Consider the following 27,169-nt stretch of genomic DNA (forward strand, 5'->3'; position numbering starts at 1 on the left):
TGTCTTCATCAGGTGCCTTCTAACATCCGCTCTGTCAAGCAGTCCTGCCTGTAACCGCGGGCGTGTGAGTGACTCGGAGAGTTTCAGAGATGCCACCGTGACACTGGCTGCTGCCGGCCTTTCTTCCGCACCCGCCCCTGGGCTGAGCCGGCTCCCACGACTCTTCAATCTTCAGCCTCAGTCGGAGAGGAGAACCGAAAGGGAGGAGGAGGAGGAAGTGAGAGCAAACCAAAGCTGTGTTCCTCCTGTACCTGCCTCGGTTCTTAGTGGGGTGTGGGATAGATGGACGGGGACAATAGGCAGATTAACCGGGACAGAGGGGGGATGCACCCTTGCATCAATTACTCAGTCAGCGAGAAATCCCACCAAATGAACTCTGGTTGCAGGTCAAAGCTGTTCTCCGATTCCACGGTCAAATTAGCCCTCGCTTGGGACTCCATAATAGGGACTGCAGGTGAGTGGGGAGTCTTTGTTTCAGCTGGGATTATTTGTTTCCTTCTCAAAACGAGGGGTGTTGGACCCTGATGACCCGTTAGCTCCCTTCCAGGCTCTGAAATTCTCAGGTTCTGTAATTGTGTGATTCTGTGACTTTATGAGTCACCCAGGGGGATTTAACTCTTTCCTGGGAGGTCACCGCCCTCCTCTCCCCGCAGGTGAGGTGAATGAGCTCTCAGACACAGATGCTTCAGGAACACGCCCTGAGGAACAGAGACAGGAACGGGAACAGGGCGCCGAGGCTGCTGTGGGTCCTGAGCGAGCAGGTAAATACGCTTCCTCTGGACGCACATTTGCTCTCACTCGGGGACATGGCTCACTCAGGCTCTCTGGAGGGCCAGATCGTGTTTATATGAGGATGATGATTGCTGTTTTCTGCAAGGAACGATTCTTTTGGCCCAGGCTGCTTGAGAAGCGGACTGCCTCTCTGTCAGCCCACTATCTCACAGTGTGGTACCTTGGCATCTAGCAGGGCATCACGTGACGGGGCCAAATAACCTACTTGCCCATCCCTGGAGGCTGGCCCACGGTTCCCCTAGGGCTGGGCTGCAGTCACTGTCTGTTTTATCACATGACCTTGGGTGAGGTGTGGAAAGACCAGATGCAGGTGAAGACAGAGAGAGACTGAGAAATTTTAAAGATTTTATTATAGTCACGGTTCCCTTGAGAGAGCACAGGACACCATGCAGGGTCTCCTGGGTAAGCACCGGGGGCGGTCAGGGAGCAGAAGGAGGGGGCATGTGTGGTTTCTATGGAAGGGAACAGGCGAGGCAGGACAAAGTCACGCTTAGGATCGGCTAGTGTTTGAAACTGGCCTCCCTGGGAAATCTGTGTTCACTGGAACTGTTAGGGTTTATAGTTTAAAGCTATCTGAGGACTCCAAATGTTTATGGGTATATTAGGGTTCTTCAAAGAAACAGAACCAACAGTGTGTGTGTGTGTGTGTGTGTGTGTGTGTGTGTGTGTATGTGTGTGTGTAAGAGAGACAGAGAGAGAGAGAGAGAGAGAGAGATTTTAGGTAATTAGCACAATTATGGTGATTATGGAGGCTGGCAAGTCCAAAGTCTGCTGAGTAGGCTGGCCGGCTAGAGACCCAGGGAAGAGTCAATGCCACAGTTCAAGTCCAGAGACAGTCTGCTGGCAAAATTAGCTCTTGCGTGGGGATGGGTGTGTGTGTGGGGTGGGGGGTCAGTCTTTTGTTCAATTCTGGCCTTCAACTGATTAGATGAGGCCCACCCACATTATAGAGGACATTGGATCAGAGTCCAATGATTTAAATGTTAATTTCATCCAGATACACCCTCACAGACACGTCCAGAATAATGTTTGACTACATGTCTGGGAACCGTGGCTCAGCCAAGTGGACCCTCAGACTTGAACTTCGCATTGGGAGAGTCACAGTTTTGCCTACGGGTCGCTAATAGACGTTCCCCCCCCCCCCACCCCAGGTGGCTGTCAAAACATGCGCTTTACAGAAATTACAAGTTTGGTTACTAGACGGTCATTGTCTCCATTAAGGGGTAGCTCTCACGTGGCAGGATCTCCAAGGTCTCCTCACCTCTCAGTGCCTTCGCACAGGCAACTCACAGCTACCCCAGGAAAACGTGCGCCTCGCAAAGCACATTCCCTCCCATTATCTCCTTGCGTCTCAAGACAGCCGGTGAGGGCAGCAGTCCCGTCCTCCTCTCAGGAACCAGAGAATGTGAGTGGAGAGGTAAGACACCTTGACCCACTCAGGTCCCACAACCTGCAAGTGGAGAAAGCCAGATGTGACACTCATCTTCCGGTTCCAAATGACGGGGGCTGGCTTTTCGGGAGCCATCGTCACGTGCATCCCCCTCGATGCTCACACGCGTCCGTTTGCCCGACTTTCTGAATGACCCCGTGGGGGTTGCTTCACCCTTTATGCGCGGGGAAGCTGAGGCCTTCCCACCGCGTCGCATGGCGGGGCAGGGGTGGGGGCTGGGTGTGAGGCCAGGCTGGAGTCCACGATCTTCACCACCTCCCCCGCATCCAGGGGTAACACCACCCTCTCCGCCCGACACACTGCTGCTGCCTGGTCACACCCCACACCCATCGCTGAAGACCAGGAATAATCGCCCGGTCCAGCCGTGTCACTAAAGGCCATGAGAAGGTTGCATGACGTTTTGGAAACCCCACAAGGTGGAGTGAGGTCCCGAGATGAGGCTAGGGCTCCGGAAAGCAAGTGTCACTTCCCCCAACCTCACAGCTGGGGGTTGGTCCCAGGTGCCCCAGCTTATCGGGAGGGCCCCAGGGCCTTGCTTCCCTCCGAAGCGTTCGTTTGGTCTCACGTCTTTTGCCGTGTCCCCACGTGACCTGCTGGGCCCTGACTGCCGTCGCCATGATAGGCCAAATGTGGGAGACACATTCATACGATAAACCTTTACCAAGTGCCAGGCACTGTGCCGAGAGCCAAAGCTGAGAGATGACGAAGGGGGCAGATCGGGCAAGCAGACAGCATCAACCGGATGGCAGGGCCACCAGGCCACCTGTCCTGTCAGGCCTCTGGAAAGTACTCCGGACCCACAGGCGGAGGCCTCACCAGCTCTGCCCAAGGGATGCTGGCCGGCCTGTGGGAAGGGGCAGGTTGAACTGGAGCCGAAACGCCAAGTCCACGGATGGAAGAATGAGGGAAGGGCAGCCAGGCCAAGGGATCAGCCTGTGCAAAGGCACAGAGGCGCCGAGAGCATTCAGTTCCACACAGCTAGAGTCTACAGCATGTGAGGCGTGGCCAAGGAGGCCCAAAAGTCTGGCTGGATAGACCGTCAATACCTGATGTCCCGCCGAGAACAAGCTTGGATTTGTTCGCTGAGAAATACGCTGGCTGATCCTGGAGCAAACCCTCCAGTGCCGCTGAATCTTTGTCAGCAGTGTGTGAAAGTCTCCGATAGACTCCGGGCGGTTATTGAGTCTTGGTTTGTGCTCAGCCCTAGGAAGGAGCTTCGGGGCACGCAGAGAGGGTTAGGTATGGGTTCCTGACCTCAGAGAGCTTACAATCCAGTTGAGGAGCAAGATTAAGGACATGAACCATTTCGAAGCCATCCCAGGAAAACTCAGCAGGTGTCAGGCAATGTGGCCTCGAGTAAGCGTGGCGAGAGGTGGCGAAGGACAGGACGGTTTATGACGCGGGAGAAGTCACCGCTTCCTGCTGCTGACCCGGGAACGACCATGTCCCCTGACCTCCCCACGAGCCCCTGTCCTTGTCCCCGGCGGATGCTTCACGCACAGCCTCGCCAGCTGTCATTGGCCTGGACGCCACTTTCCCCTTCCCTCCCGTACCTCCCAGCTCACGCCTGTCCGAGCTGAGCACGCTTGTCTCGGACCCTCCTACGTTTGCGGTTTGCCTACAGCCGCCCAACTCCTCCGTGGAACGTGGGCCTGGGGGAGAAAGACGTTCTAATGGATTCTTGAATGATGGAGGTGTCCGATATGAGGCTCCACGTCCTAGGCGGCTCTCTCTTTCTGCCAGAACCCATTTCTTATGAGCTCCTCCAAAGGCACTCGTTTGTGGCTGGTGGAGAGCTCCTTGGCGTGCCTGCCTGTGTGTCTCAGGGCTCTTGCTTCAGAGCGAGGCAGTCGTCTCGGTGCGGGCCCGCGGCAAACGCGTCACCTGCACGCGTGGCCCATCTTCTCCCCTGCAGCGCGAAGCGGGGATGATTGAAACGCGACGTTTTCAACCCCAAAGCAAATTACGGCGAGGAATCAGTGTGAAATTACTCTCTTCTGCCCAGAGTTCCTTTTTCAAAGTCAGGCAGCAGCACCCGGGATGAAAGTTGGCCTGTCAGACAAGCCCATTCAAGCTTGCAATTCCTCTGTCATTTGCCCGACAGGCTTGTGATAAAGAGCAAGGATAAAAAAAAAAAAAAAAAAAAAAATCTGCCAAAAATAGTGCCACTGAGAACCCTACACCAGGGCAGGCTCAGGAGCCAAGGCCGCCCCGGCGCGGGCCTCTCGGATACGACGGCGGCGGCGTGGACTTGTTCTGACAGCGATGTCGTGTGACCTCGGATTTCGGCACCGGAGCCGTGGAGAGGAAGCGGGGCACGAAGCCGCATCTGTGAATCAATCCCTGAAGAAAGGAAAGGGAGAACAAAGTTTACATTGAAAATCTTGACTTTCCAAACAGCATGTCGAGACAGCCCCGCAGCGGACAGGTTTGCTGCAGGCCTGGGATGCGCCCTGGGCTGCTGCAGGCCCGGAGATTCATCTAGAAAGAATACAAGGAGGCTCGTTCTCCCTGGTGCCCAGGGCACTCCCCTTTGCGCTCTTTTGGGGGCCTTCGATTCCACTGGGTGGAGGGGGGGGTGCCTTGGGGGCCCAAAAGAGGGCGCGTCCCCTCTGCGGCCGGGAGCGCGATGGGCCCAGGAGAACATGGAGGAAGATCTGTCACCTGCGAAACTGTCAAAGAGGCCACTGCAACCTGGTGGCAAATGCTCCGGATTACAGGGGACGAGCAGATCCTGTTCCGGCCCTGTTGCCAGCTCTGAGGGGGAGGTGGGCAGGCTGACTTCCAGGGCTCGACGCCTGCTCCCAAGGCCGAGGCCGAGGCCTCCAGCTGCCCCCACCTGCCAGGTGAGGCTTCTCGCCTCCGAAGCTAAGAGGTCACGCCTGTACCCAGATTCGGATTTTGCTGATTTATCTCACCTCCTGGGGCTGCGTGCTTCCTCTGACGGCCCCTCACCTCCCCGAGGTGAGGCATCGTTTGCTCCAGTTTATCGATGGGACCATTGAGTCTCAGAAAGGTTAGCTGCTGTGGCCCAGTTCACACTGCTAGGAAGTGGTTGATCCCAGAGTCAAATCCAGGTCTTGGGGATCGAAGTCTGGTGACTTCCACACAAGGAATTCTCCCAGCCTGCCTCAGAGGCGGCGGCCCATGTGCAAACGGGGAGGGTCACGTGGTCCCTCTGGGTGGTCATTTCACCGTCGTGGGGTTGAGCTTCATGTTGGGGTCTATGCTGAGTGCGGAGCCTGCTTGGGATTCTCTCTCTTTCTCTCTGCCCCTCTCCTGCTCTCTCTCTCTCTCTCTCTCTCTCTCTCTCTCAAATAAATAAAAATAAATAAAGGCCAAAAGAGCTGTGACGATTCCAATATGGTAGCCATTTTGCAGCCAAGTCCTTACAGGGGCCACAGCTTCAGAACGGTCTACGGTTCGATAGGCCCCACCGTCTGTGATAGTCAATGTCACCGCTGCCACCGCGGTCCTGGTTACCGCCAGATTTTACACGTGCACGGTGCTTCCGATCACTGGCCACCCGGAGAGTTCACCCGGGCCGGGCTGTACCCACTCCTGCCGACTGTCTTCTGTGTCACTCACAGCCTCCTGCAGGCAGAGACTTCCCTGGGGAGGTTTCCCCGGGGGACCCTTTTCTTTGGCATCCTTGAACAGCTGTCACCCTGCCCCAGTTGTTTTTCAAGAAAGGAGGTCCCCAGGGTTTCGCCGAGGCATACTCAAACTTGACCCCACCATGTCGATTGATTCACTTCCACCCCCTCTGGGGGAAGGGGCGCCAAGCCCTGGGTGCCCGCAGCCGGATGCTGGCAGCCTTTCAGCCTTTTGCAGCTCATCTATCACCTGTTGTTTCCGACCCGGAATATGAGTTCGGCCATGCGGGGATCGCAGTGGTTCCCGCAAAGGGAACCTTCTCTAGCGGATCCCAGGACCTCTGGGCAGACCGGCTTCGCGCCCCAGGGCGGTCAGCAGAGCGGTGAGAGCAGGGCACGTAGGTAATGCGGTACAGAGGGTGGGTGAGGGAGGCCGTCATTCAGCACGCGATTCTGAACTGGGCATCTGCCAAGAGCTTCTCGGTCATTTCCGTTAGCCATGACTTCTAAACATCCTTGGGACGTAGGCAGGAACTGTTGCCTCCGTCTGGGAATAAGGAAATGGAGAGAGAAATGTCTCCAGGGACACATCCACAGGGTGAGAAGGGGTCAGAGCCCTTCGTAATGACCACCGTCTTTCAGCCCTGGCCCTGCGTGCATCCAGCAAGTTCATGGGGGAGGGCAATCCTGGAGCGTGGCTTCCATCCAGGAATCATCTGAAACATTAACTTGCCACGGGCCGGGTTGAGGTCTGGGTGACTGTCACATGGCACGTAAGGGGCAGGCTCAGAGGGGTAAGGGATTGGCAGTGAATCACAGAGTGACTGGCACCTTCTCAGCACGGAGAAAGGAGGCTCTTACTCCCCAGCCACGCCTAGGGCCAGCTCTGAAGCAAGATATATTTTTAAACACAAGCCTCGCAGAGAAAATGTTCCCTAGCATGTCCCCATAGCCTACTAATGGGGCAACTGTTGGCAACCAATGCCATCAGCCCGTGCTAAGGGCTGTGTTCTCAATTTTTGGTTCTATTCTTGTCCCCTGGCATATGATAGGGCTTGTGTCCCAGGAGACTGCAGGCCACTGACGAAAAAGAAGGTTTCAGTAGGTTCTCGCCTGCTCTCAATTTCAAGGCTCTCTGATTTCGTTCAGACGTCGGGCCTGTGCGCCTGTGCTCATTTACCGAGTTGGAAACTTCTTTTTTTCTTCCTCTTCTACTTCTTCTTCACATAGATGCCATGGAAACTGCCCGATGCTTCCCAGAGGCTGGGGTACCCCCCTGTTTTGCTTCGGGGCGGCGAAGGGCTGAAGTCTGAGAAGGTCGGCTGCCCCTCCGATGCCTGGGCAGGTAGCCACTGTGGTCCTCCCTGGTTTCCCAGCGGCTCTGAGTACTGAGAGAACCACCGCAGGTGACTGGCTTCCCTCCTTTGCAAATGCAAAGAATCATTCCAGGGTCAGTTTTGTTTCTTCTCGCTCTGATCAGGGTCTGTTGCTTAGCCAGAGAAAAGAAAGGCACCTTCCGGTCCTCATTCGAGTGGCTCTGGTCTAGTTTATTCAGGGTATCCTGCTAAACCCTGCTGGTGTGCCCCTGTGTGTTATTAGTGTTGCTGTAGTCGGGTCGTTGTTTTAAGGAAGCCCGTTTCTGAGCGGGGCGGGAGGAGACGCCCTTTGTCTGCCTCTAGGCCCTGTGGTCCTGGCCCTCGCCAAGGGAACCGATCTCGCGCTGCTGTGTTTATTTGAGTTATGTAATATAAACAGCTCCAAGGAGATGAGCTCCTCAACGTTTGTGTTTCGACTCAGGCTTCACTTGTCCTCTGCAGAGCTCATCACTTGGGTGGTTTCCTCTCGCCTGCTCTGTGTTGCTGCCGGAGAACAAAACAGCCTGCCCTTGACCCTTCCCCAGGACCGGCCCTTTCCTCCCCTGACCCAGCAATGAGAGCAAGGCGCTGCTGATGCGTGTCCTCAAAGGCTCTTCACAGGCCGAGGGCAGGGGCGGGGGGGGGGGGGGGAACGTCCAAACAGAGCGGAGACCATCGGTGTAGGTACTGACTTTCTCTGTGGCTTCTTCACGGATACGGGGTTCCCCCATGCCAGGAGTATCCCTAGGATATTTAAAACCTAATTCCACTTAGCATATGGATTCACACTCAAGTTTTCAGCAACACCCCCGATGTGTAAAACGTGTGAGGACAGCCAGGAGGAAAGTTCAAAAGGTATTGTAGACGCCCATTCCATGTTATTTTATGGTACACATCCACTTAAATATTTTCAAAGCATTTCAGTGCTCATTGGACCAAGTTCGTGGCGTATCCCCCCGATGACTCCACACTAAGGAAAACATCTTCTCGTTGAGTTCGTGCATCTTCTCGTTGAGTTTGGCTTGGCACCGTGGTCCTCAAGGCCCAGTTGGATCGTGATACGTTTTTAGGAGCGGTTTTCTCGAAACAGCTCTCCAAGGGTCGAGTCACTTAGTTCTTTATTTATACAGTTGTCTTAATGCAGATCACAGATATTTTCGGAATCGTTACTGGCTCTCCAATTTCTTATGGCAAGATGCCATCTCTGTCTCTAATCACCCCTGCTGCTCATGCTTGCCATTTACCGGGGTCACCAACCTCCTCGGGGTGCGAAGAATGTTTGCTCTTGTCGTGTCTTCAGACCTGTGAGTTTGGGGAGGCAGGACTAGCAAAACAGAAGGCCTAGGGGTTTGAGCAACAGGGGATGTGGCAGCCACACTTTTCTTCCCACGGTGTTCCCAGAAAATTATGAGAGGAAGGAGGGAAGGAAGGAAGGAAGGAAGAGGGAAGGACAGAAGAAAAGGAGGAAGGAAGGGAGGAGGGAAGGAAGGAGATGGGGGGGAGGGTAGGGAGGAGGGAAGGAAGCAGGGGAGGAAGGAAGGGAGGAGGGAAGGGAGGAGGGGGAGGAGGGGAGGAGGGAAGGAACGAAGGAAGGAAGGAAGGAACGAAGGAAGGAAGGAAGGAAGGGGGGAAGAAAGGAGAGAGGGAAGGAGAAAGAAGGAATTTATAGCAATGAGAGGAGGGGAAAATGGAATTGGAGCTTTTTGTGTTCAATACTCGGAGGTCTACCAGCTGAAGCCCAGCCAGGACCTCTGACAAAGCCACGCAGCATCCCCGTGTGCCTTCAAGCCCTTCAGGACTTCCGTGCATTGTTCCGGCAGCCGCTGCAGCAGCTTCCAACTCTTGCATCCCCTCTAATTTGTGAAGTCCCAGCTCTTACCCTCCCGTCTCCCTCTACATTCCTCTCCTTCAAGGTCAAATCCCAGCGCACCTCAACTTTGCCGTGTTTTCCGGGGCGGTGGCGAGAGCCCCTCCCCGGGGAAAGGGGGGGGGGGTGCCGGGGACGGCGTTGCGAGCGGCGGGGCTGGAAGAAATCTGCTGGGGCCTTGACTTTCTCACACATGTTTCAGATGTGCAGGGTTTGATTGTAAACAGCGTCTTCTGCGCTGCCAAAGCTGGCCTCCCCGCCCGAGCCCTGTTCCCAACACCCCAGGGGTTCCAGTAATAGGGCGTAAAGCAAACAAAGAAAAACAGTAATCTGGTGTTCCAATTGCATTTTTTGTTTTTAGAAAATGGTAATGATAGGTTATTTGATTACCCTGGGTTTGGCTCTGCTCGCTCTGTATTAAGCACATCTGGTATTTGGTAACAATATAAGTAGCTGGAGATTTTTGGCTCTTGAAAATAAGCTTATCCAACGTTGCCATGCAGTTTGGAAACCCGTCAGAGAGGCCGGCCAAACTTGTGGAGATACAAGACTTTTTCTGTAGGCTGGGCAGCTGGCCAGGACGGCTAAAAAATGTGAATTGGCTAAGCACGGCTGCCACGCAAACACTTCTGGAAATTTCTGTGCTCGGGCCTGCCAAATGCATTATGCACAACATGAATTACAAGAGTTTCTAGCTCTCCCAGCAGTTGTGTTTTGAATTTAATTCTCCTGCGCGCTTTATGAAACATACACACACAACCAAAATGAGAAAAACACCGCAAAAATCCACTACCAGCTTTTTTGGTTTTTTTTTTTTTTTTTGTCTCTTTCCATTTGCATTGCCAAGCGTGCAACTTTTCCTGAATTAGGAGAAATGGCCTCAAACTTTGGTTTCAATTACATTAACTCTAACACGTGGGAGGGAAATGTGCTTCCTGGAAATTCTAGAAAGGAAGGATGTCTCGCATCATGGAGACAGCCTAATTTCTAAGTAGGAAAAACAATAAAGCGCAACCAAAGGGCTCAGAAGGAGAAAAACACATACAGCCTGCAATGCTCACGGCCGGTGATTGGGACTGGGGCCTTGCCGAAGGGCTGTAGTCCGAACGGAGCTGTCAGCAGAATGTGTCTCTCCTGTGCCCGAGACAGCATCCTTGCACAAAGGTCCCTGGTTCGGCCCCGCCGGCCGGCCGAACTATCAAGCTCACGAGGAAATTTCGAGGTGGAGGACGGGCCCCGGAGGACACGCCACAGCCGGTCAAAGGGAAAGCGGGCAGGAGAGAAGCAGCCAAGCCTTCCAGACAGATCCTGGTTCTGCCCAGGCTTCCCTCGCCTTGCAGGGCTGACAAACGTTTGCATCATCTATTTTGTGATTCCAAATTGAGACTTGCCTCTTTCTGGTGATTCAGATGAGCTGGACTGCTCAGACTCTCTGCCCAGGATTGTAAAAGGGCCTGGAGCTCTCTACTTCTATTCTGGAAATGACATTATTCATAGGACGCATATAATTCGATGCGAAATAATCACACCGGCACATGGAGAAGACAGGACGCCGTACGGCGAAATCCTTCCGATTCCTACCAAGTGTAATGCTTTCTTGATATACGGCCTTTCTCGCGAGAACTTAGATAATCGTGTCAATATTAGTAAGCTGAAACTCTGAAGAGTTCTGACTGAGGGCTAATGCTCCCAACTGCGTCATCTGTCAAGCCACTACGCTAGTCTGTGCCTCCGTTTCCCCCTCTGTGTTTGCTTGGCCCTACCGTTCTCCCAGAGTGTGGGAAAGGTCTTGAGTTTGAGCATCCGGTCCTGGCTGGGACCCTTGTAACTCTGTGACCTCCTCCCGGTGGCAAGTCTCAGCATAGTGTCCTCACTTGTAAGACGGAGACAGGGGCATCTTTCCGCCCCGGCACGGTCACGAGGAACCCCACGTAGTAATGACAGTGCACCTGTTTTGCAACCTGTAAAGCAGCATACAAACGTGGGTTGTTATTGGTACCTTTCAAGTCCTAATTATAGAACTTTGATCACTTAGATTCCTGTGAATGTGATAGAGAGCGTGTGAGGCAAAGCGGTCCATGCACGTGCGTAATGTGATCTGGGAATTTATTGGGACTGGGTGGCAAGGAGGAGAGACCGTTGCTTTCTGCATATGATGTAGGTTGACCTCTGTCAGTATGACTCTTAATTAAAGTATGTCACCTGCCTCCCCCTCCCTCTTTCTCTCCGCGCCCCCCCCCACCCCCTCCCCCCGCCAGCTTCCTCTCTTCCTCTCTCTATTCCTTTTTTCACAAATCCACTGGCAGCAATCACGGTTAATGTGCCATTTGACTATGTCGACCTTGGATGGAAGGTGAGCTTGCCCGAGCTAATTAAATTTCCTTTCCCGTAGTGAACTGTATCCCAGAACTATCGTTCACACTAAGCAGCGAAACAGGTTTGGGCATGTGAAAAAACAAAAAACAAAAAAATAAAAAGCTGGGGCCCCAAGAAAGTAGTCTTGGCCTCATTTCCATTTGGCCCACATTGTCCTGTTCTTGGCTTAAATTTGGATCCCAGGACACATTTTCTCAGTTTCCTTTTCTCATGTTCCTGGATCTTTGTTGTAGAATTGTAGGAAACGCAGAGTCAGGGGAGTCAGCCAAAAAGGATTTCTCCCCTTCCCGGGAAGGTCTCGGGTCCTGTCTCAGACACTACAGTGTGGGCGGCCCCCTCTCCACGCGATTATTGTTTTCTTCGCCGTGGCCAGAAGTGGGGGGCTTTGAATTCACCTTGGTCAAAGGGGCTTTTTCTGTTCTCAGTTTTAAGGAGCCCCCCCGCCCCCGACTCCCCGCGAAGCACAGCGCCCACCAGTGAGCCAGCCTGGTCCCGCTTTGACCTCCGGGATCCGGGCCTTCTGAGGACAGATCTAGAGCTCGTGAACTGGGGTAAGTGTGGCTCAGCGGAAGCATGAACAAAAAGGAGACAGAAGGCCACTGTTGGGCACAGCAGAGGGAGAGAACGGGGCCTGGGGGCGGGGTGACAGGGGCGGAGGAGGGCATGACTGGAAAGAAGGCCGGGCCGCCGCCACTGCCATCCCAGGCGAGGACGGTGACAATAGGCCAACAGCTCACACACAGCACAAGGGCTGCCTCTGCCGGCCCAGCACTCCCTGTTGAAACCAGCTGGCACTGGTGTTAGTGGGGTCACGGGACCAACGTGGAATTTTCTGGAATAAGAGGCAGATTGGGAAGCATTCCCCAGACATTGCAATATCCAACCAGCCCCTCCTGCCGTTTACCTTTCAGGCCGACCGCTGTGAATAATAATCATGAATATTGACTGTGCGCCCTCCCTCTCCTGGCTCGCCACTGTGAATTATTTTAGTCTCACGGTCGCGCGGCACAGTTTTGCTATGATGTAGGCACTGTCGTTATCCCTGGTTTTCAGCGGGAAGAACCAAAGGTTGGGTGGTAGGTTAAGTGACCTGACCAAGTTTACACAGCTCGTAGCAAATGCCTGGGCTTCTCTTTGGCGTCCCGTTTATGGTTACCACACGGCCACCGCCGGAGGCTTTGGACAACCGACCTCTCACCCCCATCCTGTGTCGTTAATATTATTTTTGTATTTGATGGCAAAATGGGCTTCCCGTGGGAGGGGGTGCGTGCAGAAGTGAATATTCTCCGTTCCTTCTACCGGTGAGCTCCGTTGGTGCTACCTGGTTCCTCGGTTTTGTCTTCTCAGTGGTTGCACCAACTCTGGGCAGGTGGACACATCTCCACCCGGCCAGGTTACTGTGGCAGCCCTCGCTGCATTCTGCTCACCAGCCCTCGTGACAGCAAGAAAACCTCACGCTTTTACGAAAAAAGCTCGTATTTGAAAGGATCGCTAAGCTTTCTAGTCCACCCCACTGATGACTGTGTCATAGCCAGACCATTTCATCTGACATTTTTAAAGTGAAGATGATGGGTGCCTGGGTGGCTCGGTCGGTTAGGTGTCCATCTCCCGAGTTCGGCTCAAGCCATGATCTCACGGTTCGTGAGTTTGAGCCCCACGTCAGGCTCTGTGCTGACGGCGCAGAGCCTGCTTGGGATTCTCTGTCTCCTCCTTCTCGGCCCCTCCCTGACTTGTGCCCTCTCCCTCCCTCAAAAAATAAACTTAAAAAAAAAAAAGTGAAGATGATTTTCCACTTTTGTATATTCAATATTTGCCGAGTACCTACTAGGTGCTTACTGAGTTCCTGCTAGCACAGGTACTGTTTGGGGCACTGTCTCCAAGAGTCTGCATGCTTAGGATGGGCGTACTCTCGAAATCCTAGTGTTCCGGGGAAAGCATTTCTTGTGATTTTCCCGCAGAACCCACTCTTCCTCTCCAAGATGACCCCTCTAAGCCGTGAGAGAAATTAAAAATGCCTTCGTGGAATAATTATCCCGTGATTCTCAATGTGATTGCTAACGTTACCACTAGGACCTTTCCGCAAGTCGCCGGTTGAGCACCTGTGTGTATGAGACCGGGAGAGAATGAGGGAGAAAATACTGCCGTCGCTATCGTTCCTAAATGACAAGATTGGTTTTATCACCATGGTATAATTATTAGTGTTACATATCACCTTTACCTCTTATTTATGTAATAGTTCAGAAGCTAAAAAAAAAAATTCTTTATTTCTTGGCAAATCTTGGATTCGACGGACATTTGTTAAATTGGGTCGAGCGCTAGCTTCTCAGATCCTAAGTGTATTTGTTTTTACTGCCGCGTAAAGTTACCATGAGCTCAGCAGCTCGAAGTGACACACGTTTATTATGTCTCGTCTTCTACCGGTTAGCTGGGTCCTCTGCACAGGGTCTCACAAGACCGTAGTCAGTGTGCCCACTGGAGCTGGGGTCTCCTCTGGGCGCAGGGTCCTTTCTCTCCCAAGTTCATAGGGCAGAATTCATTTCCTCCCAAGCGTCTCCTGGTAGGTTCGCTTCTTCCAGGCCAGCAAGTGCGAGAGAGGATCTGATGCTTTGTCTCTGCCCCTCTAGATTTTCTTTTAAAGGGCTCATCTGATTAGGTCAGACCCACCCAAGATAATCTCTCCTGTGAGTCACCCAAAGACACCTGATTAGAGACCTTAATTACATCTGCAAAATCCCTTCGCCTTCGCCGCTCCCATCATGAAACACAGGGATGAGTGATACCCTTCCACCTTTGCTGCATTCTATGGTTAGAATGCAAACCAAGGCCCTGTTCGCACTCAAGGGGAGAAGGTTACATATTACCAGGGTGAGGGACACTGGGGATCATTTTAGAATCTGTGGATAGCAAGGTTGTCTGCGTGCTTTTTCATCGATTTATACTTAGCGGAGCAACAGGCATACAATGTAAAAATAAGTGACGGGTCCTGAGAATGTAGCGATTGGAAATAAATTCATGTTTTTGAAGGCGCACTCCACAGCACACTCTGAAAAAGGTCACTTTCCCCCCCCCAGCAGGTCTTAACAGGGGAGGGTGGAGGGAAGCGTGGGTAGGTGACGGTTCAGAAAGTACGCGAGCTAAAAGAAACATGAGCCGGAAAAATCTAGGTTCCCGTTCTAGTTGCTCCTCAGAAAGCTGTGTGAGCTTCCCCTATCTGGGGTGCAGGGTGGGAGGGAAATAGTAGCGGCCTTCCCTTGCAGGTCTGCTGAACAGGCAAAAAGAGACCAACAAACCTTTGTGGGGACAAAGGTCTTAACTGTCCTGACACAGACTGTCGGGAAGCTGGTGGATCACACTGTGCTTCTGTCTCAAAAGGCGGGTGCGTGATCACATCACCAGGAGCCGTTTTTGTTTTTGCTTTACTTTTTAAAAGTTATTTATTTCTTTTGAGAAAGAGAGAGAGAGAGGGAGAGAGAGCACGCATCAGCAGGGCCCGGGGTGGGGGAGGGCAGAGACAGGGAGAGAGCGAGAGCATCCCAAGCACACAGCCCAACACGGGGCTCCGACTCACAAACTGAGATCACGACCGGGGCCGAAATCAAAGGTCGGATGCTTGACCGACTGAGCCACCCACCCAGGCGCCCCTGTTTTCGTTTTTGTTTTTGGCGATAACCAGTGAGGCGTTCTTGAAAGGCACCCACGTCTCTCCCATAAACTGGGGAATGCGTTCTCTGTGCACACGTTAGGGGAGAGAAGAGCCCCTTACACACTCCCTCCAAAGTTGTACCTTGAACTTGAGGTCCAGAACCTCTGATGCAGCCTCTACAGCTGGCTTGCACGGTCCCCTGCATGTCTCTACAAGGCACACAAAGGAAGTGAGACAGGGAGGAGTGTGGGGCCATTCTCGGTCACGTGAGAATTGCTTCTCAGTTAGCCAGATCCGTGCAGCTGCACAAAACAAACACACATACAGTCCAGGCTGGGGAGACCGCCTGCAGAGCGAGCTTCCCTCCTGCAAGGAAACAGTCGTCTGATAATGTGTTAAGATCAGATTAATGTAGGAAGTAAACATGTAATAAATAATGATAGTGTAATAATAGTGTCTGTTGAAAATATGAGACCCGGAGTATGGATTTCTTAGGCTAATTTTGCCCTTATTTAAAAGAAACTGACAGACGTGCTTTATAAAATGGAAGGTGATTTAACAAGGAGAGAACGGAAGAACACCAACTCATTTTCCTTGTTTAACCGTTGCCTTATTCTTTTGGCTTAGAAAGGACAAGTGAGTTTTTGCTTTCTTTTTCTTTCTTTCTTTCTTTCTTTCTTTCTTTCTTTCTTTCTAAAAAAAATTTTTTTTTAACGTTTATTTATTTTTGAGACAGAGAGAGACAGAGCATGAACACGGGAGGGTCAGAGAGAGGGAGACACAGAATCTGAAACAGGCTCCAGGCTCTGAGCTGTCAGCACAGAGCCCGACGCGGGGCTCGAACCCACAATCTGTGAGATCATGACCTGAGCCGAAGTCGGCTGCTTAACCGACTGAGCCACCCAGGCGCCCCTCTTTCCTTCTTTCTTTCTTTCTTTCTTTCTTAGTTTATTTATTTATTTTGAGAGAGAGAGAGAGATAGCATGAGCGGAGGAGTGGCAGAGAGAGGGGGAGAGAGAATCCCAAGCAGGCTCCCCACCATCAGCACAGAGCCTGACGTGGGGCTCAGTCTCACGAACAACGAGATCATGACCTGAGCTGAAATCAAGAGTCAGACATTTAACCAACTGAGCACTCCGAGTTTTTGTTTTCTTAGAGAACTGATATTTAAATTTCACCCTCCACATCTCCCACCCTGTCCTCAGTTTCCCCCCGCCATCCATTACAGATACGAGGCCATGCCTGGGTTCAGAATTCTCCGGGAAGCCACAGGACTTCACCCTCGATGCAGGAAAGAAAACAGGCGTTTTTAATGATCTGGAAGCCAGGTCAATTTCTGATTTGCACACCTCAGAGCTTTCAGTTAATGGAAGGGCCCCAACAGCGTTATCGCAGCGTGTTGTTGCTGACTCATCAGAAAGACCAGTCCTGTGATGAAGGGACCTGGGTCGTTATTTCTGTCGTATTCCTGTGTCACCTGAAACATGCATGCTAGCACGTGAAGCCATCTGAGCAAGCCACCTAGCTTTTGAGTCACACACCTAAGATATTTTCGTATCTGAGATGCGTAAAGCACAACTACACGTGACTCAGAGACACAGGCAAACAGTGGCCCCGTAAGAAACAGGAAGGGAAACATCTTATAATAACCGCCTGGTCTGGACTATGGACTTGGTTGGGATTTTCAAATGAGGGGATCTTGTTGGTGTTGAAAGCCATGTTGACAAACTGATACCGTATTTTTAGCATGCCTTGAATGGAAAACACGCAAGATATGTGAACAATATATTTCCAAATATGACACATATTTATAAAACACAGCAAACGCATGACAGATTGAGTAGGATATGTGGAAAAAAATAACAGCTGTGGTACACCCTATTTCTTAGCAAATTCACACACAACAAATGACATTCATGTCCCATGGTTTGCAAAATCTATTTTTTAAGCATTTTAGGAAAGGAGGTAGGGAATGAAAATAAAAGTTTGCAAAAGAAAAAAAAAACAGAAGGTGGATGTAAATTTAAGTGACATGTCATGTAATTATCATGCATAAAACTAGTTCTGGATAGGTTACCCCCTATCCCCCAGCATGCTGCCCTTTGATAGAAATGATATTAAATGAGGCATTCGAAGTGATTTGCATTTTCAGGTGGGCTCAAATGTCATGTATAAGGGAAGGCATTTGGAAAATTTCAGTATAAAACAACCAAGAAGTGTGCCAAAGGTGTTCAGATTTACTTGGATGGAGGCAAATTGGTGCCGATCATAGTTTGGGTTCTGAACGGAGACAAATCTGGGTTCTGAACTGAGACAAATCTGACCAGAGACACTTGGATTTGGATGAAAGGCCATAGGGATCCATGGTCTGTTCTAAAGCAGGGACTTAACACGAGAAGCAGTGTTTTTAGGGGGATAGTGTCAGCGCCTGTGAGCACAAAGCAACCTCTGAGGACAGTGGTGTGAATTCCTTATATGTGTAATATAGGCATTTAGGATTTGCAAAGGAGTTTTCTCATTTTCAACATTTATTTATTTTGGGGACAGAGGGAGCATGAACGGGGGAGGGGCAGAAAGAGAGAGGGAGACACAGAATCGGAAACAGGCTCCAGGCTCCGAGCCATCAGCCCAGAGCCCGACGCGGGGCTCGAACTCCCGGACCGCGAGATCGTGACCTGGCTGAAGTCGGACGCTCAACCGACTGCGCCACCCAGGCGCCCCGAAGTTTTCTCATTTTCAAATGCATAATCTTATCTGAGCTAGGGAACCCCCTTGTGAGGCTTGCATTCATCGCGCACACTGTCCTAACAAAGAAATCAAGAGTTGTGACTTTGGGGTCATACTCAGAGGAGGCACCAATCCTAACAACCAGGATGTTTGTCCCTTTAGGATGATCCCCGGAAGACATGGGGTTACGGGTATTTTTTTTCTCTCTTCTTCTTGTTACTTCTGTGTTTGTCCAAGTTTTCTGCAATGAGAAAATATGATTTTATAACTCTAAAGTGACATGAAATATTATTGCTGTAAACAAGGGACAGAATCCCCCGTTCTCATTCCTTCTAGACCATTCCCTTTGCTCCACCCCCTACTGGAAGCTGGGACCGACTTTCCTGGCCTCTGCCCCCAGCTGGAGCTCTCCCAGAACTCAGGGCTCTGTTCGTAGGCTGAGCTGGTGTAAGTCAACTTAGAACAGGTCAGCCTGGGAGTCTAGAGAACTAAACTTGCGTCCTATTTTCTACAATGCTGGGAAGTTCCTTCATATCTGTATGCCTTAGTTTCCTGCTCTGTATCCTTTTTGCCAGATATGGAGTGTTTCAAGATTCCCAAGCACACATTGCCTTATCAAAGAAAGGTGATGCTAAGATTACATTCTTGTGGGAGACTGCTAACGTGTTGAAATACCGCACTTGCGTTTTCTGCTTGGCCTTGGCCTTACCGAAAGGAGACTTTGGGTAACAGAAGTAGGGGGAGGGAAAGGAAGGTGGGCATGAGAGACGGTGGAGAGGGAGGTGTACCACTTGAACCGAGGCTGGAGTCATCAGCGGGTGTTCTGAGCTCCTCTGGCCCTTCCCGGGCGGGCGTGGCTCTAATGGGACCTCCCTCACTAACGGACGCGCCACAGAAACTCATTCAAGGAGGCCATCTGATCTAGCGTCATAGATAATAACAGACCAGACTGCTTCCTTGACCTTGGGCAAGCAACTTAGCCTCTCAATTTCCCACTTTCTCTACCTGTAAATAAATGATCTCACTGGGAGGTGAAGGATAATTGAGATCGAATTTCCAAAGGATTTTTAACTCCTTCGAATGCATCAGTTTTAAACTTTGGGGAAGGGAGGGTTCTTGGAACCCTCTGAGAATCTAATGAAAGCCAGGAGGCTTTCTCCCAAAACAACATGTACCTGGCCATCAACTTTCATATAAATTCGTACGGTTTATAGATTCCCTGAAGCTTAAACTTCCTCTAATTTCGGGGAAAAAAACCCCACACCTGCCTTAAAAGCAAAGTGCTATAAACATGTAAAAGATAAATAGTGTGTCATTTTCGTGTCATTGCCATCCTGTGGATTTCATTCGTGAAGCTCATGTGTTGTTATCACAACTATCCTCCTTTCATTATTGTTAAAAATACTCTGGGGCCCCTGGGTAGCTCCGTTGGTTAAACGTCCAACTTCAGCTCAGGTCATGACTCATGGTTTGGGAGATCAAGCCCTGCATCAGGCTCTATGCTGGCAGCGTGGAGCCTGCTTGGGATTCTCCATCTCCCTCTCTCTCTCTCTGCCTGTCTCTCACACTCTTTCCAAATAAATAAATAAACTTAAAAAAATACTATACTTTCTCTATTGGTTTTCGTCCTTCCCCGACACCCACCACCAGATTGTTATTATTATTATTATTATTATTATTATTATTATTTACATTAAGCACCTTGGAATCAAGGATGCTTTGCTACTGGTCTTCTGTGTAAGACGACATAGGTCTCTTCCATCTAAGTATAATCTAGTAAATAGATAAGAATATGTATAATTAAAGTGAGCTGCTAAAATGAGTTCTTTTTTTTTTTTTTTATCACTCTTGGACACTTAAAATTGCAATGCTTGAGAGAAAATGAAAAGTGGCCCCTCGTCATGTTATAGAGGGCACTTGACACAGGCATTCAATCTGAGATTGATTAAAATTTGCATACTTCTTATTATTTATTCTAAAATAATTGAAAAGCAGTGGTCTTGAAGAGAGAATTTTTTTTTCGAAGAACAATATTTGATGCATTGGTTCCAAAGGAACCAGCCCATTTATTCAATAATGAAAAAAGGCATTATTTTCACATCGCCACCTAATGTCTTCTGTTTTCTCCCGTCATTATTTAGCTCAGCTGGAAATTAGGCATCTTCTTCAGTGACGCTTAAACAAAACAAAACAAAACTTGTGTTATGAAATAGCACTATCCTTTGTGGACAACTGGACTTCAGAAAAAGACACTTGGCATGGGTTAACATGCTTCTTGGGTTTATACTGGACCCTCCTTTCTTTTCCTTTTCCGTTTTTGGCACAATGGATAGGTTTTTAGCATGCCAGAATCTGTAGTTCTTGCTCTCTGAGATGTATGTGTGTATATATATATATATATATATATTTTTTTTTCCTTTTTACTATCTTCTATAAAAGGAGCTCGCTATTGATTGCAGCTGACTGAGTCGCTTGAGTTGATATCTAAGCAACGCTAACCCAGATAGGGATTAGCATTACATCAGCTGTCAGGCGAGGAAGCCTGGCAGAGTGCCAGCCTGTAAAAAACGGAACGCGTTTGCGTCACTGTTCCCTTGGTGATGCTTCTTGGAGCCTTGTCAGCTGTCCCCTGAGGTTGTTTCCTTAATATGTCAACAGACATTCCTGAATCTTTAATGCTGGATAGCTCTTTTCCTCTTCCAAAAACACTTAGGTGACCAAGCAGCTGGTGCTATGATCTTTCGAAATGTATCTCTTTCATGAAATACGTGTTTGCTCTGTGTTTGCTCTCTTCCGAACAGTCGAGGGGATTTAAGAAGGTTTGGATTTCTGCTTCTCCCATGTTAGAGGACCTATTTTTGAAGAAACAGGACAGCCAGCTTTAGTGCTGGGAGCTGCTTCTCTGCTTTTATCTTCCTTCGGAAAACCCCGTATTCCCTCACCAGCTTATCCAAACCCTCCAATTATCCTGTTACACTGTGACATCTATAGAACGAAACAGCTGGTTGAAAAGACCCGGCTGGAATTTGCCCCCATTTATGATTTGCTCTCTGACCTTGCTCTAAGAACATCCGCGAGACAGAAAAAGGTGTGGGCAGTGACCTTGAGCGTCCCCTGCTTACCGAGAACGGCGTATAAGAAAGGTTTGTCACCCGTTGCCCACGTGAAATCCATTTCCTCATTTTCCCGACGTCTTTTTTTTTTTTTTTTTTTTTTTTTGCCATCCTGGCAATTCGATCTCTACTTCCATCTTGGAAAATTTTACACTGAAAAGTAAGTGGGTAAAGCCTCGCGCTAACATACCTTCTTTCTCTTTCTCTCTCTCTCTCCCTCTCTCTCTGTCTCTCTGCAAGTAAACGTAGCCCATTGAAACTGAGTTATTTCTCCCTGCTCAGTAACCCTCCAGATCATTATGCCGTGGCTATACCAGCTAATTACAGTCAATAGTTTGAGCAACTTAAATTTGGAAAGAAGTCATTCGGGTTTTGGAGGGGTAGTGTGGCGGTGTTATTAAATTCATTTAATCGTAAGTGACCATGATGGAGTACGTAACTGGGGGGAAAGCCACTTTCACGGTGTGTGAGCCTCAGACTCTGCTGTCAGAGGAGCGCCTGTCGTCGAGCGGGCACACATCTTGTCCTTTGGAGACACACTAAGGGCCCCGAGAATTCTGTGGCCGTGGAAGCTGTCTCTGGGCTAGGTCTCCTGGGACGGCCGCTTCCTCATTCTGCTGGCTGATGTAGCAATCGGGTTTCTGTTCTGCAAGTCCTGTGCCCCCGGAGCCCAGCCTCCCGGGAGCCCCTTGATCACCCCCCCTGCAGAAGGTCCCCATTGGCTCCCCGGGGGACAATGGGGACAGAGCTGCCCAGGAGAGGAGGGAGTTAGGACCCTTGGGTTTTAGAATTGAAGGGAATTTTTGGAGTTCGTGAAACCCAAGCCCGACATTCATTTTAAGAATGAAAAATCTGAAGTTTGCTGGTGTGGGCTAGCTGGTATCATATCTGGGAGGAGGACCCATCTCTCTGCACTGGCCTTTGTTTTTCTTAGTTTATACTTAAAAAAAAATTTATTTATATTGAGAGAGAGCATGAGCAGGGGAGGAGCAGAGAGAGAGGGGGAGAGAGAGAATCCCAAGCAGGCTCCATGCTGTCAGCAAGGAGCCAGACGGGAGGCTCGAACCCACAAACCTCAAGATCATGACCTGAGCTAACGTTAAGAGTCAGATGCTTAACCGACTGAGCCACCCAGGCGCCCCTGCCCTGCTTCGTACAGCAGCAGCTCTTGTCCGGGGGCAGAGCTGGGCTGGGGCAGCACAGGGCACTCTTCTCCCCGGTTCAGGGTCCTGTCCAGTGGAGTCAGTGGCTGGAAGACCACTGAGGCCACATGCAGTGTGGAACTGAGCACTACGGATGGGGCTCCACTCCAGCAGGCTGTCACCCAAGCACACCTCTGTTTTTCCTCACTTAGCCGGGGGCCCGCAGGAGAGCTTCGCTGTGCTGTGTGTACCCCACTTACAGCCGCGAGGGAATGCCATCCCCGACTGCGCACACCCCCTGGCGGGACCGACGAGGCAGCAAGAGTTAGCCCAGCCGTTGCTTTGGGGCCAGAGGCACAGAGTCTGGATGGTGCCGAGGACAGCGTGTAACAAGACTCCTTGTCTCTTCCCCTTGGGAGCCAGGAAGGGGAAAAAAAAAAAAAATCACAGACACCTGTAAGAAAGTGGAAAGAGGACTTTTAGCCCTCCAATAGGGCTTCCACATCCAGAATAAGATTTCCTCGCCCTTACTTCTTCCCTTGTTGCCCCAAACTCCACGCATCCCCCATGGGCTGGGCTGGCGCACGGCTGGCTCAGCTCGGTGGCTGTGATTCGGAGGGAGGGCTTGGGGGTCCGACCTCCTGCGTTCCAGTGCCCGCTCTGCCACTTGACAGCTGTGCGATCTCGGGCCAGATTTTCTCCTCTCAATGTCCTCATCTGGGAAATGGAGAGAACGCTATTGAGTTTGATGAATATACCAGAAGGATTAAGTGAGGTGGGGCCCCTCAGCGTGCTTGGCAAAGCGCCCGGCCCAGAAGGGGTCAGTACGCCTCAGTCGCCGCTATTAACATCGCGCAGAGAACGCTTGGAGAGAATTCTCAAGGCAACCGATAGACACACATCTTCTCCGGTTTGGGGTGGGGGTGCGTTGGGAACCAGTGTACCGGCCTGGCGAGCAGGAGGTGAGCCGGAGACGAGGAGACGGGTTGGTGGGAACAACACAAGCGACCTAGACCTTGACCGAGCTGCATATCAATGTATATCCCGCCTAAAGGGTTGGAGCCGGCTTGCACTTGCCTGTGGCGGGGGGCACCTGGTTCTACCACGCAGTGTGACCACTGGACACGACTGGGGGGAAAAGAGAGAAAAGAAACGCCAAAGTAATAATGGTTAGCATCGGCATGGCACGGTCACGGTCTCAGGAGGACCTTCATCTCTGTAGACAACGGAGGGTTTTACACTATCCTCTTTTTGCAGATGAAAGAAACACTTTCTTAGACTCTAGGGACTTGCCTCAGATTGAAGAGTGAATAACTGTTGGCGGTCAGGCCTGGACTCCCTTCTTTCTCAGAATGTTCCTCCCGGCCACACACACTCAGATGCACGCGCAGGTGCGCGCACGCTCCTGCCCGCATACACATGCACACACGTGTGCACACACGGAGGCACACGCGCGCACGCGCAGATGGGCACGATATAGGCCAGGGAGACCCGGCGTCTGCAATGTGCTTTGCTCGCTCCAGTTGCCGGGGGGCCTGTAGCGCTTGGAGAGGTGGCTGCAGAGACCGGGGTCCGGCCCGCTGCACCGAGGCTCAGATAAACCCGGGAACCAGGAACCAGGAACCTGTAACCCCCTTCCTTCCCCCGAAGGCACCGGGGCGGACCGACCGGGCACGGGGAAAAAAGGCAACGTCCCCTTTCGTGTTTCCCCGACGTGCCTTTTGCCATCATGACAACTGTGAGTTGCTCTGGGAATCGGTCCTTCTCCCTCAAGCTCTGGAATGAGTCATTTGGCAAAGAGCTGCGTGCGGAAATTACAGAGCTTCCGTGTCACCTATGGAAACCGCGGTGGGGCTTTTGTTTGTTTTGGGTTTATTTCTGCCGCTGTCCTCACTTCCGCTGTGTGAGAGGCCAGTGGGGAACCACGCGCTTCACACGTGCTGCACATGCGCACCCCGCCTACACGCGGAGGCCTGGGGCGCAGGCTGGAGGGCCCCGGCTTTCCTCTCTCTGCTCGCCCTTCCAATTCCTCTGCGATCGCATCCGCTGCAGCTTTGCCCCGCGGGCCACTGTCGTAGGAAAGCAGATTTGGCCAGTGGAGACCAGCGTGAGCTGGGCTCGACCCCACTGCGGGAGGCACCTGTGCGAAAAGGCTCCATCTGGGACACCTGCGACATGGTTTAAGGGGACACTTTCTTGCTTCACGTCCTCTACAGGCTTTAGGGGTTTCTTTTACCATACATCTTTTGTTTTAAATTTTATTTATTTTTAGAGAGAGAGAGAGAGAGTGCCAGAGGGGCAGAGAGAGAGGGAGACAGAGAATCCCAAGCGGACCCCAAGCTCAGCGTGGAGCCTGATGGCGGGGCTGGATCTCTGAGTCCGAGGCTGAACCGACTGAGCCCCCCCAGGCGCCCCAAACCGTAAACTTTTGTATGCCCTTGATACTTAATGCTCTTTTCATGGTTGGCTCATTGAAAAAAAAAATTTTTTTCCTGGAAACAAGAAAGGAGCTCGTAATTTTTTTTTAATTTTTTTTAACGTTTATTTATTTTTGAGACAGAGAGAGACAGAGCATGAACAGGGGAGGGGCAGAGAGAGAGGGAGACACAGAATCGGAAACGGGCTCCAGGCTCTGAGCCATCAGCACAGAGCCCGACGCGGGGCTCGAACCCACAATCTGTGAGATCATGACCTGAGCCGAAGTCGGCCGCTTAACTGACTGAGCCACCCACGTGCCCCTGAAAATGTGTTTAAAAATTTTTTTTTAACATTTATTTATTTTTGAGACAGAGAGAGACAGAGCATGAACAGGGGAGGGGCAGAGAGAGAGGGAGACACAGAATCCGAAGCAGGCTCCAGGCTCTGAGCCGTCACCACAGAGCCCGACGTGGGGCTCGAACCCACAACCCGTGAGATCATGACCTGAGCCGAAGTCGGACGCTTAACCGACCGAGCCACCCAGGCGCCCCACGTAATTTTTTAATAGCAATCTGTCTCTGTGGCTGTCACACATATAAACTCTGTCACTTGGGAGAATTTTTAAGCACCTTCTACGGCTCAGGCACTGTTCAGGGAGCTGAGGATATAGCAGTGACCAACATGCACACACTTCTCGTCCTTGGGGAGACTAGGCAATAAATGACTGAGAAAACTTCTTAGAGGGGCGCCTGTGTGGCTCAGTCGGGTGGGTGTCCGACTCAATTTTGGCGCAGGTCATGATCCCAGGGTTGTAGGATCGAGCCCCATGTCTGGCTCCACGCTGAGCGTGGCACCTGCTTAGGATTCTCTCTCTTTTTCTCTTTCGCTCTCCCTTTGCCCCTCCTCCCCATTAAAAAAAAAAAACCTCATAGATATTTCACAAACCGAACTTAGAATTAAGGTCAATAACACTGAATCCACTTCAACTTGATGGCCTATCTTTATTCATATATTTTTAAATATTGTTACCTAGTCACTGGTGATCTGGATTTGAGGATTGGGACTTTAGTTCTTTTCGGAAACCCTGAGCCGGTCTGGTCTGTACACAGGTGTCCACCAGGCAGCTGGCTGATGGAGGCTGTGTCACAGAAAGTCTGAGATTCTGTGACTTCTTCTATGGTGATTATGGGAGTTTGGCTACCGGGCTGACAGGGCGCCCCCCCCCCCCCACCCAACCTATGGAAAATTGGGTTTTGCTGCAGGTTGACCTTGGAAAAGAACGGGTAAGTAAATATAATTTAAATGGTTCATTTATTTTTTTCTTTAGGGACATGGAAAACAACCAAGACCCTTAGCTGTAGAGAACAAACTGATGATCACCAGAGAGGAGGTGGGTGGGAGATGGGTTAAAATGGGTGATGGGGATTAAGGAGTGCACCTGTCGTGATGAGCTCCGGACGAAGTGCTCAATCACTATTCTGTGCACCTGAAATGAATATAACCCTGGATGCTAACTCTACTGGAATTTAAAATAAAATTTAAGAAAACATACATGCCTTAAAGAAAGATGTTGCTGAAGGAGAGTTCAAAAAAAAAATAAATAAAGGTTTACATAAACCGCTTACTTTTGCAAAACTGGCCCTTGCTGATTTAACTGGTGGCTCACTCGTTCGTTCATTTACTGACCGCTGTGGTGGGCCAGGCACCCTGCTCTGTGTCAGAAACACAAAGTTCAATAAGACGTGGTCCCTGCCTTCAAGGCGCTCATAACCCGGGAGGAAAAGCAGTTGCAGAGACGATCGGGTAACTGTGGCATGTGCTGTACTTGAGGCTGAGTGATGGGCTCCACCCCGCGTGGGGCAAGGCTTCGGAGAGAGGACAAACCGTGTATTTAACGTGGGTTTATTTTTAAATTTTTTTTCAACGTTTATTTATTTTTGGGACAGAGAGAGACAGAGCATGAACGGGGGAGGGGCAGAGAGAGAGGGAGACACAGAATCGGAAACAGGCTCCAGGCTCTGAGCCATCAGCCCAGAGCCCGACGTGGGGCTCGAACTCACGGGACGAGAGATCGTGACCTGAGCTGAAGTCGGACGCTTAACCGACTGCACCACCCAGGCGCCCCTTTAACGTGGGTTTAAAAATAAGTGTCTTATAAGAGCCAGTGCCTTGTCTCCCTCCTCCTCTGTCTAACATTTGTCCACGGTGGCTCTAAGGAATTTGGCCACGTTATCCGGCTACCAGTAAACAACTACGCCAGCCCTTCTATGGGCTGATCTGCTTAGTATTCTATTTTGTGCAATCAGAGATTAAATTCCAAATTCACTGGCACCGAAGATGAAACAGCTAATTACATACAGTAATTGCATTTAAAATCCATGCCTTTGAGTGACTGATGAAATCTGCTTTTTAAATGCTCCTGAAACTCAATGTACCCAGCAACTGACTGTGGTTAAGGGGCAGTGTATTTTTAGTCCTGGAGTGTGGGCACGGCTTCAGCCTCTTTCGCCCATGTCCTTTCCTTGAATTCAGTCTGTGCACTTAAAAGAATACTTTTGTCCAAAAGGAAGAAGTAAAATTGGCTGTTTGCAGGTGGCATGATATCACACATAGAAAACCCTAAAGACTCCACCAAAAAAAAAAAAAAACCACCCCAAACATTAGAACTAATACGCACATTCAGTAAGGTT

At 50.8% G+C, this 27,169-nt stretch overlaps 1 protein-coding gene across 3 annotated transcripts in view; it reads left to right on the plus strand.

Annotated features, from left to right (window-relative positions):
* Window positions 1-213: 213 nt before the first annotated feature.
* LOC125148310 (uncharacterized) overlaps window positions 214-27,169 on the plus strand; it is a 42,202-nt gene continuing 15,246 nt past the window's right edge. The window contains exons 1-4 of one of the 3 annotated variants that reach the window (XM_047826283.1): window positions 214-454; window positions 654-761; window positions 11,862-11,987; window positions 12,784-13,040. In XM_047826283.1, coding sequence (XP_047682239.1) covers window positions 283-454; window positions 654-761; window positions 11,862-11,987; window positions 12,784-12,875 — 498 coding nt within the window. In that variant the 5' untranslated portion in view covers window positions 214-282 and the 3' untranslated portion in view covers window positions 12,876-13,040. Of the gene's footprint in view, window positions 455-653; window positions 762-11,861; window positions 11,988-12,347; window positions 12,763-12,783; window positions 13,041-27,169 lie in introns of those variants that run through there. The other 2 variants (XM_047826285.1, XM_047826284.1) reach the window with 2 other exon arrangements.

Source organism: Prionailurus viverrinus, chromosome D2 (genome assembly GCF_022837055.1).
Source record: "Prionailurus viverrinus isolate Anna chromosome D2, UM_Priviv_1.0, whole genome shotgun sequence".
NCBI lineage: Eukaryota > Metazoa > Chordata > Mammalia > Carnivora > Felidae > Prionailurus > Prionailurus viverrinus.